This window comes from Cucumis melo, chromosome 6, assembly GCF_025177605.1.
Source record: "Cucumis melo cultivar AY chromosome 6, USDA_Cmelo_AY_1.0, whole genome shotgun sequence".
NCBI lineage: Eukaryota > Viridiplantae > Streptophyta > Magnoliopsida > Cucurbitales > Cucurbitaceae > Cucumis > Cucumis melo.
The window spans coordinates 23,353,243-23,365,699 of NC_066862.1; the positions used below are offsets into that span (position 1 = coordinate 23,353,243).

Sequence of the window (12,457 nt, forward strand, 5' to 3'; positions counted from 1 at the left end):
ATTAGATGTGAATACAGACCTAATTTAGTTTTTTCTTTTTTGTTTTCTCTTTTTAACTCTCAAAATTACAAAACACCAATTAAATCCGACCAACCAAATTGACTTGTCTTCTTCACCACCAAAAAAACTTCGTCAAACCCTAAATTTTATATCTTTTCAAACCCTCCATTCATTTTCCCTCTCCACTTTCTCTCTCCTATTTTTTTACATTGTATATAATCTCTCAATCTCCCGCTTCATCTTCATCCCTCCATCTCTCTAACATTGCAGTGTTTTCTCTCTTCTCCTTAGAGAAAATTACTGCACTCTCATATCAAATTTCATCTTTTTACCACTTTTTGACGTTCTAATTTTACTATGGCTTCTCAATCTGTTCTTGTTTTTGCTTTGATATTCGTTGCTGCTGTTGCTGGAGTTTTCGCCGAGGCACCCACCGAATCACCTTCAACATCTCCCTCGCCTAAAGCTTCCCCATCGGACTCTGAATCCCCTTCACCGTCTTCTTCTTCTCCTGCAGCCTCTCCAAAGGCCTCATCTGAGACGACATCCCCGTCCCCGGCAGCTTCTTCTCCATCTTCGTCCTCCTCCGATGCTCCAACCAGCGACTCGCCCACCAGCTCTCCAAAATCCTCCCCTTCCGTTTCTCCTTCTCCTGCCACTGACTCCCCCGCTGACTCTCCTGCTGCTGACTCTCCTGCTGACAATGTTGCCGACACCCCAACTGCTGCTTCACCAGATTCCGATGTCTCTTCTCCTCCATCCCCTGATGCGGCCGATGCCCCTACTGCCGCCGATGGCCCTATTGCCGCCGATGGCCCCACCGCGGATTCTCCTGCTGATTCACCCGCCGGTGATGACAAAAGCAGCGGTACTGATCTGAAACTCACCTCCGCCGTGGTTGGTGGTGTCATTGCCGCCGGATTCTATGCATTCTAAAAATAGCTTATTGATATAAGCATGTTTAGAGAGTATGGGTGACAAATTCTCACATTAAATGAGATTGTATTCTTTTAAGTTTATATAATTAAAATAAAACAAAAAATTAAGAATGTGTAAACCAAATCATCGAGGAAAAAAAAGTCGAATTATAATTTTGGACATTGTAATATACTCATTTTGGATTTATATAAAAATTTTACTTTTTGAAAAAACAAACTAAAAGATAAGTATTTATTGGTCCATCAAGATAAATATTACATTATTATTATTATTATTATTATTATTATTATTATTATTATTAGACGAAAGATATTGCTATTATTATTAGACTAAGATATTACATTAGCTTTTACTTTGTATATGCAACAAATTTACAATTATTTAACTAGATCAGATCTTTTAAAGTTACGATAAATTATGTCAATTATGTCACTACACTTTAGTGCTAAATCATATTTCAAAGGTGGATAGTTCATTTTCAACCTCCAGTGTTGGTTTTTTTTTTTTTTAGAATTAGAAATTCTAGAATCAAAATAATAAAAAAATGTGTCACTATATAATTTCTAATTTTGAGTTTCTAAATATAATTACTATTATATTATTCATTATAATAATAACTTGGTATAATTAACGATAACTTTTTTATAAAAATAATGAAATTAAAATGATAGGGTTTGTACTTTTTTTATTAAAAAAAAAAAAAAAACAATATATCGTCTATTCTCCCCTCAATCAAATATGAATACTACAGCTGGAGTTTTATGAAAAGAGCCAAAGCCCCTTATCGGATTTGAACCGATGACTTACGCCTTACCATGGCATTACTCTACCACTGAGTTAAAAAGGCCTATTTGATTCAATTTCTGAATTAGACACTAGCCACGATGAGTTGAGTGTATATAATTATTATAAATTATAAATAACAAGATATGTACATAAATATATCTTATCTACATAGTCGCTCATTGAGTAACGAAAAATTGGATTTATCTAATGAGTATAGGTAAAGTAGTATTAATGAGTATAGGTAGAGTAGTATTTTGATATTGGATTTGATCAATGCAATGAATTGTTTCATCATACGACCTGTCCCTAATTAAATTGATGAGCCTCATCCTAACGAAATGAATTTGATTCATACATGTACACACGAATTGAACATAGATATATTCACCGGATCATTGATAAAGCAATTCTATTTGGTGAGAAATGTTTTTTCAATAACTTGTTGATCTCTATCCCCAGATTTCAAAATTTATCGTTTTTTAATTTTTTGGCTTAGTGTGAGATCGAAATATACCTAACCTAATCTTAATAATGAGTGAAAGTATGAGAAACGGAGTTTAATCCTGTTTATAGCATATGACAGACCAATTCCCGAAGGGTACTAGCCCTCGTATTATTTAAATAAAAAAAAGAATATTTTGAATAGTTGAAAAATTACACGTGTCAAATATTTGAAAATAATAAGATTGGGTCACCTCAATTCTATAAATTATAAATATGATAATTTATTAATTAATTTATTTAATTTTGTTAAATATTTTTATAATGGCAAAACTACCCCTTTCAATTTGAAATCCTCTCCGTTTGCGATTTTTTCTTTTCTTTTCCAAAATTCAAATGTTCTTTTGTTTCCAAATTTTCGAATTTCCAGTCTTCCATTTCCGAATTTTTCAATTTTAGGTCTCCTCCATTCGATTTTACAGTCTACTTCCGGTCTACTTGACAGTCTCCTTTTTCTTAATTCGTATCGTGTAGATAGGATTTTCCAACTTCACTTGGAAACCACCGGCTTCCGATCGACGACCACTACTGCGGATGGCTTTAAGACGTTCGAGAGCCGTAAGTCGGCCGGTTGCCTTAGCTCCTCGGCTCCTCTGACGATTAAAGGTTAATTAAGAGTTGTTCATCCGCCATGGCTGAAGAGATTGAAGCTCGACTGCCGTAGTGTTAGCTAATTGGAATTTTTTGTGTGAATTTGGGATTACAAAATCTAGGAAGCTCAGGATTTGGGATCGGGGATGGGCCGGAAGAACTTCTTCTTCTTTCTTTATTGTTTACGATTTCTTGTTCTTGTTTGATTTTTATTTTGACCTATTCTTTGTTTACTATATATGTACGTTAGAATTAATACACATTAGTCATAAAAGTAAGTTTGACTATGAGTCAATAGAATCAACAACCATTTAATGGTGATCCCATAAGGATACTATATACACAGAGTATAGTAACCTAATAGCCAAAGTTAAAAATTACTATCATTAGTCCATAATATTCTAATTTAAACAATCTCGGTACTCCAATCATAGTTTATAAACATATCATATAAAATTAAATAAATATTTTCATTCATAACTGTCATGTTTCAAAGATTTTCATAATAAACCAAAACAGTCATACAGTAGATGCAAATTAATCCAACCAAATGCATAATCAATCTTACAATTGTCGAAGATCTGATAGTAAAATTAGAATTTAAACATTGGCTTGAAATTTCATTCTCGAACCAATCCCAGACGTAACGAGTTTAATTAATAATTTTATCATCAATTAAAATCCAAACCTTAAACCTCTAATACTTAACCAAATTCTCTATGGAATTCCAATCCTCCGGCCTTGTTAGAAGTCCACTAATTTCCTCCAAAAATTGACCAAATTAATCTTTCAAAATACAAGAACAACCTCCACTGGGCGGTTTGATCGAGATTAAGTGGATTTTAGTTAATTAAATTGTTTAATTTATTATTTAACTTTAAAATAATTATTTAAATTAATTCATCAGGGAAAAAAGAAAAGTTTTATATATTTTTTTTTTGTCAAAAGTCAAGGAAGTCAAAGGTTGACTTTGACCTTGAGTTAATGGTAGTGAAATTATCCCATTTATGATGGAATAAGGTATGTGTTTGGTGTGTTGTTCATCAAGCAATTTATCCAAATCCACTTTGATTGTGTTAAGGGATGATGATCTTTGAGATTTTTTGTTGAAATTTCTTCACTGTTCATCATATATAGCCTCTTTCTCACTCAAAAACTCACAAAATTGATCACTACATTGGTCCTACACTCATGTTCTAAGTTCAAATAACTATAGAGAAAACTAGGGTGGTTTGTTTGAGGAAAATTCCTGATCCATTACAATAATACCCTAAACTTATTTGTATTAAATTTTGAGACAAACTTACACAACAAGGTTCAACAATAAAATATAATTCTTAAAAAGGTTCCATATACATACAAACTACCACACAAATAGAACAAAATAAGAGTGTCAATCAAATCCATATTCTAGAAATAATTTTTGGCGCAACATCCAGAAATCTTAGGAACTCATTTGAATTAAATATAGTTTAATTTCTTTATATATACATAAGAACCACTAGACAACCAAATAACTTTAAATTACTAAATTAAATGTAAATATGCGAAAAGAAATTTTTCAAATTTGAAAAGCAAACCACTCAAACAACCCACGGTGAGCTACGACTATGGTGGCATGACAGTGGCTTGACAGTGGCACGGTGAACTACGACTATGGTGGCACAACGATTGGATAGTTGTGTGTTTGGGGAGGGTACGACAGTCCATGAATAAGTATGTGTGAAGAAAGGGTTTGAATAATAGTAAGTCTTGATAGAGAAGAAGAATTGGAGATGAAAGAGAAAAATAATTTTACTAAAATAAAATAAAAAAGAACAATGGGATTCTTTAATATCAATTTTAAATCAACATTAAACTTTTTATCTTTGATATCGGTTTAAAACGGACTTTGAAAATTCGCATTTTGAAAAATCAATATCTATGTTCAGCCTTTTCAATGGATATAATAGGAGGCTAATTTTTTTTTTTTTTAAGTGTTTGCTAATAACTTAGCTAATTATATTGTTCTCAAAAAATAGGCGGTGACGTTTTAAAAAAGAGCATTTTTATAATGAAACATAAAACATCCCGGGGAAGAAACTAGAAGATGTTGTCGAACTTATCCATTACAGAAGCTCCCCATTAATTAGTGGTGTCATCATCTTCTTTCAAAGGTTACATGTATACGCACTATTATAATTAAATTAAACATCAAAGAACAATCAAGAAACTTCATAAAATAATAATAATAATAATAATAATAATAATAATAATAATAATAATAATAATCATCATCATCATCAAGAAACTTCTAGGAATCAACCATCTTTTTCTTCTCAAAGCTTGATAAAGAAACTTATGACTCAAATAAAAAACTTTAGTAGTTCCATTGTATCCTTATGATTTTCTAGTTTTTTTTTCTTTTTTAGTTTTCTATTTTTAAAATTATATGCACATTTTTCCTACCCATTTTGTTACTTTATCTTTATATCTTTTTCAAAATATTTGCACTTTTAGGTAAATTTTAAAAACAATAACATTTTCCTAAAGTTAAGGTTTTCTAAGAAAAAATATTAATTGTGACTTTAAGTTAAAAGAAAAAAGAAAGAAAAAGAAATAAAACTCAAACAAAGAGATCTTGCGAAAGTAGTATTTAAACATAGGGTTTTTTTTCAAATAAAAAAATTAACAAACTATTTACACACTATTTACACTTTGTAGAATAAAAATACTAGAAAACAAAATTTAAATATTTTGTCAAATGTTTACTTTTTTTTTACAATTTTTCAATTGTATATTGTAATTTGTTTTTAATAAAATACTATTTTATTTAGGAATTTTTTAAAAAATAGAACAAATTAAAATGCGAAAATATTTACATCATATAGAACAATTTTGAAAAAGGAAAAAACTCACAACATGAAATAACAAAAATGCCCCTCGATTACACACGAGTAAAAAATTAAATGACTAAAACTGATTTTGTATCCCGTCTAAACAATTTTATACCCCAATCTAAACGATCTTATGTCCTTGGTACCAAGTCTAAATGATCTTAAATCCTTATACCAAGTCTAAACTATCTTGTACCATCATACCTAGTCCTAAACGATCTTATACCAAAATTAAATGATTTTGCTTCGCGATCTTGTACACTTGTACCCGATCTAAAGAATCTTTACCCATGTGTACCCAACCTCAACGATCTTGTACCTTTAAACCTAGTCTGAATGATCTTGTAACAAACCTAAACGATCTTGTACCCTTGTATCTAGTATAAACGATTTTGTACCCTTGTATCCAATCTAAACGATCTTATACCAAATCTAAACGACCTATTAGTGATAGTGGGGTCTATCTCTGTCTATCTAGGATAGACAATTGATCATTTAGATATTGGTACACGATCGCTTAAATCCAATACCAAAAAAAAAAAAAAGATGAGAGATGAAAAAGAATGAAAAAATCACAAACAAAAAGAATTGGGAAGAAGGATAAGTAATAATATAAAGAAATTAATAATACAAAAAGAAGAATAATAAATTGCATAGAAGAAGAAAAAAAAAGTCAAGTGAAGAATGGTCCTGTAATATTCAAAAACAACAAAGGACAAATCTAAAACTTATAAGTCCCTAAAATAATGGTAGCTTCTTGGGCTTTAATTATGTAAAAATAATGTTGGCTTCTTGGACTTGAATTTTTATATTACACGAACCGTAAATATTTTTAAATTTTGTTACATTGATGTAATTTAACTTTTTTATTTATGAGATTAGTAACTAGAAACCAAAAAGTAAAAAAAAAAAACCAAAAATAAAAAACAAAAACTTGATTTTGTTTTCTTACTAAAATTTCTTCCCTAAAAGCATTTCTAGGAGATGAGAAACATAAAAAATAAAAAACGTTATTGTTCACATGAGATTTTTAGAGAATTTAATTTTTTGGAGTTAAACTTATATTGACGTTGTATTTATATTGATTTGATTCGTTGTGGTTTGATCTCTAGTATTTGATCATCTAATTCTCTTTCATTTGAATGCTGACGCTTGATTTGAGAAAATATAGCATAGATAATGTTCTTGAAATTGGACTTTTGGAAGATGGAAGAAAGCTTGCATCTTCAAGGGAACTTCAATCTCCAGAGATACTCATTTTCAAGAATTAAAGAATCTTCTAGCTCTTGGGATAATTCTCTCTAGATGGCCTTTTAAAGTAAAAAACTTGTCCCCACAAATAAATAAAACTTCTCTATTTATAGAGTTCTCTAGTGAGTTTTATGGGCTTGGGCCTAGTTGGTCTATGAACCAAATTCATGAGCTCAATTACATGGATTTTAGTCATATTTAACATTTGGGTTAAATAAAGTTTTTTTTTTTTTTTTTGCTAAATTGAACTTTAACTCAAGTAACTAATATTTAATTGCACAAAATAATTAACTTGATCCAACAGTCACAATGAAGAAAACATGTGTCATAATCAGAATTGGTCAATTGATATCTTCAATTTCAATTTGGGACAAATGGTAACTTTTAATTAGTCCTAAATCCAATTATTTGTATTAATTAATTTGGTAAATGAGGTGCCAATTTATTATTGATCCAAAATTTCTTATTCAAAAGACATTTATCACAGTTTAATTTTATTCAAAAATTGAAAACAAAAATGGACAATTAGAAATATCAATGTTATCCAACCGTCTCACACGTCTTTCAAACAAAATAAAAATAAATAAAAAAACAGAATAAAAACCGGTATTAATTAAACAATGTCAAATGATGATAACCATTTCAAATTTTAGTTTTTTATTTTTCTTTGTAACTCTATTTTTAATTATTTTGTTTATTAAAAAACAATAATCATATATGTTTTGTCACTAATTTGAAAACAGAAGTTTTTTTCTTTTTTTCTTCGTCAGTTTTCTTCTTAAATTGAATTAAAAGAAAAATGTATTTAAAATCTTACTAGGAAAGTCCAATGAGAAAAATCATAATCAAGGGAAAAATAGTACAGTATTCCTATTTCTTAAGGGCAATATTTCTACTCAGATCCCCCATATGGATACATCACTTGAGTTCTCTAAGTCATCGCATTCCAATGTTGTGCACCATCTTTTCAAATGTTGATGTGGGTAATGCTTATGTGACTAAGTCCACCAAGTTGTCTTTTAAAGAAATTTGTTGAACACTGATGTCACCATTTTCTTTAAGGTCATGTGTATAGAAGAGTTTTGGTGGGATATACTTTGTTCTCTCTTCTTTTAATTTGTGTTATACATGCGGCATTATCTTCAAATAATATTGTCGGTAAATTTTTACTAAAAGACAAACCACATGTTTCTCGAATATGATCAGTCATTGACCTCAATCATACACATTCTCCACTAGCTTCATAGATTGCAAGAATTTCTGCATGATTCGATGAAGTGGCCGTGATGGTTTGCTTTACAGACCGCCAAGATATATCAGTTCCTTCACATGTAAACAGATAACCTATTTGAGATCTTTCTTTGTGTGAGTCAGATAAATATTCAGCATTCGCATAACCAACTAGATCAAAGTTTGATTTATTTGAATAAAACAAACCCATATCTATTGTCCCTCGAAGATAACGAAGTACATGCTTAACTTCATTCCAATGTTTTTTTGTTGGAGAAAAATTATATCTTGTTAATAAATTTACTGAAAATGCTATATTTGGTCTTTTGTTATTAGCAAGATACACTAGTGCACCTATTGCACTAAGGTATGGTACTTCAGGACCAAGTAATTCTTTATTATCTTCTTGAGGTCGAAAGATATCTTTTTTTACATCTAGTGATCGAACCACCATTGGAATGTTTAATGTGTGTGCTTTGTCCATGTAGAATCTTTTTAAAATCTTTTTTGTATATATCGATTGATGAATAAAAATTCCATCAACTAAATGCTCAATTTGCAAGCCAAGGCAAAATTTTGTCTTACCAAGATCTTTCATCACAAATTCCATTTTAAGATATTCTATTGCCTTTGAAAGCTCTTCAGAAGTTCAAATTATATTTCAATCATCAACATATATAGTTATAATCGCAAATCATGACTGTGATTTCTTAATAAATACACATGGAAAAATTGGATTCTTTTGATAACCTTCTTTCAATAAATATTCAATTAAGCGATTATGCCACATTCGTTCTAATTGTTTCAATCCATATAATGATCTTCGTAATTTGATTAAACATAATTCTCTAGACTTTGAATTATATGATTCAGGTATCTTAAATCCTTCAAGGATTTTCATATAGATTTCATTTTCCAAATATTCATACAAGTATGCAGTAACTATATCCATAAGATGCATATCAAGATTTTCACATACAGTCAGACTAATTAAATATCTTAATGTAATAGAATTCATCACATGAGAATATGTTTCCTCATAACCAATGTCTGGTCTTTGAGAAAATCCTTGTGCAACAAGTCGTGCTTTATATATAGTGACCTCATTATTTTCATTTCGTTTACGCACAAATACTCATTTAAATCCCACAGGTTTTACACCTTTAGGTGTATGAACTATAGGTCCAAAAACTTCATGTTTCGTGAGTGAGTTTAATTCTCCTTGGATGGCTTCTTCCACTTGGGCCAATACTTTCTATTACGACATTCGTCAACAGATTTAGGTTCATAATCCTCATTTTTATGAATGATATTATGTGCAACATTATACGCAAAAATGTTGTCCATAACTACATTAGTTCTATTCCATCTTTTTCCTGTCATGGTATAATTTATCAAGATCTCATTATTATCTTCATATACTTAAGTCTCTTCAACATTTTTACCATTAGTCGTGTCCAAGACTTTTTCTTGAATGTTTCTATTGTCAATTAAGTCATTTCGACTATTGGTCACTTTTCTTTTTCGAGGATTTTTATCCTTTGAACCTATCGGTCTACCACACTTTTGGTGCAATGCTGATTCATTAATTCTATAAACTTGCTGAGCTGGGATTTCAATTCTAGATGGAGCATTTGCAGCTGGAATATATGACTTGGTCACTTTCTTAGTATCTATAAATGCATCTGCCATTTTGTTTGCTACACTTTGTAAATGAATTATCTTTTGAACTTCTAGTTCACATTGCTTTGTACGAGAATCTAAATGAGACAATAGCGATACATTCCAAGCAATTTCATTTTCAAACTTCTTAATTCCTCCCCCTAATGTTGGAAAATTTGTCTCATTAAAATGACAATCAGTGAATCGTGCAGTAAATACATCTCCCGTCAAGGGTTCAAGATATCTAATAATTGATGGGGATTCAAATTCGACATGTATTCCTAACCTTCTTTGAGGTTTCATTTTAGAATTGGAACATATACTGCACAATTAAAAATTCACAAATGAGAAATATTTGGTTCCTGGCCATAAGCTAATTGTGTTGAGGAATACTTATGATAAGATGTCAGTCTTATGTGTATAAGTGCCGTTGCATGTAGAATAGCATGACCCCATATAGATAATGGAAGTTTTGCTCTCATAAGTAATGGTCTGGCAATTAATTGTAAACGTTTAATAAATGATTCTGTCAAACCATTTTGTGTATGAACATGAGCTATAGGATGTTCAATATTTATCCTAATTAACATGCAATAATTATTAAATGTTTGGGATGTAAATTCACAAACATTATCAAGTCGAATGTTTTTATTCTATAACCAAGAAATTGTGCACTTAATTTGATTATTTTAGTAAGTAATCTTGGAAATGTAATGTTTCGACTTGATAATAAACACAGATATGACTATCTACTTGATGCGTCAATTAAAACCATGAAGTATCTAAATGATCCACTTGGTGGATTGATGGGTCCACCTATGTCACCATGAATCCGTTCCAAAAATGTGTGTGACTCAACTCCCACTTTGGCTGGTAATGACCTAATAATTAATTTTCCTCGAGAGCAAGCAATACATGATGATTCATTGGATTGAAGAATCTTCTGGTTCTTTAGTGGATGTCCATGAGAATATTCAATAATTCTTCTCATCATTATTGACCTAGGATGACCCAATCGATCATGTCAAACAGTAAACATATTTAAATTCATGAACTTTGGGTTCATAGTTGCATATGTTTCAATTACTCGTATATGAGTATAATATAATCCAAAAGAAAAGGTAGGCAATGTTTCCAATATACGCTTCTCACGTGAAACAATAAATGTAATATAAAAATATTCTATATTATTTTTATTGTTAGTTTCAACATGATAACCATTTTGACGTATATCTTTAAAACTCAATAAGTTTTTTTTTGACTTACTAGAAAACAAAGCATTACTAATTGTGAATTTTGTTCCTCCAGACAAAATAAGGTTTGCTCTACCAAAACCTTCAACCAAGTTTGTAGAACCTGATATTGTATTGACATTTGCTTTAAGCATTGTCAATGTAGAAAAATATTTTTTTACTTTTAAGTATTGTGTGCGTAGTTGCACTATTTACCAAACATAAATTTTCATTATTCATCTTTGAGTTAGCAAAAATATGAGAAATGTCCATAACTCTTCATTAAAAAAAACGATTACAATAAGTCTCTTGGTAAAAAGAAAAAACTAACCTTGAAATGTAAATAATGTAAATAAAATGGTAAATGTTAAATAGAAAAAACATAATGCAAATATTAGTTTTGGACGTAATCATAATTGAAGGAAGTATTTGCTAATCCTTCATTAACATCATTTTTCTATTCAGAAGACTCAAGAAGTCCGCCACATCCAAATGGGTCATGTTGAAAGGGTCAAATACATCATCTTGATAGGAAAAGTTTACTTCCACATTCTTCCCTTTTTCCTTCAATGAGGCTTGATAGACGTCGACTAAGTGCTTGGATGTACGACAAGTACGAGTCCAATGACCATTCATACCACAACGGAAGCATTGATTTTCACCACTTTTAATTTTCTTATTTTGTGGAGTCTTCCTTCTATGATCATCATTTGTGGTTTTTTGAAATCTAAATGATTATTACCACGTAAAGTATAATTACTTCTTCTTCTACCACGGTCACAACCTCGACCATGACTACGACCACGACTTTGACCATTAATATTATTTCAAAATACAGCATTCGCTTCAGGGAATGGTATTGCTCCAGTTGGTCAAGATTTATGATTTTTCATTAATAACTCATTATTTTGTTCAGCCATAAGAAGGCATGATATGAGTTTAGAATACTTTTTAAAACCTCTTTCTCGATATTGCTGTTTCAGGAGCATATTGGAGACATGAAATGTTGAAAAGGTTTTCTCTAATATATCTTCATGAGTAACTTTTTCTTCGCATAACAATAATTTTGAATAAATTTTAAATAATGCGAAATTATAATTACTTACTGATTTTAAATCTTGCAACCTTAAGTGCATCCAATCATATCGAGTTTTAGGAAGAATCACACTTTTTTTATGATCATACCTTTCTTTTAAATTTTTCCATAGTTCATAGGGATCTTTTATCGTTAGATATTCAATATTTAGTCGCTCAAGAAGATGATGTCAAAGGAAAATCATGGTTTTCGCCTTTTATTGACTTGAAGTTGTGTTTCCTTCTTTAATCGTTTCTCCAAGATTTATGGCATTCAAATGAATTTCAGCATCAACCACCCATGATAAATAATTA

At 30.5% G+C, this 12,457-nt stretch overlaps 1 protein-coding gene across 1 annotated transcript; it reads left to right on the plus strand.

Moving 5' to 3' along the window:
• The first annotated feature begins 227 nt into the window (after positions 1-227).
• Positions 228-1,155, plus strand: LOC103491750 (uncharacterized). Its single transcript, XM_008451821.3, has one exon. The coding sequence runs from the start codon at positions 358-360 to the stop codon at positions 934-936; it is 579 nt and encodes a 192-aa protein (XP_008450043.1). The 5' UTR covers positions 228-357; the 3' UTR covers positions 937-1,155.
• Positions 1,156-12,457: the final 11,302 nt, after the last annotated feature.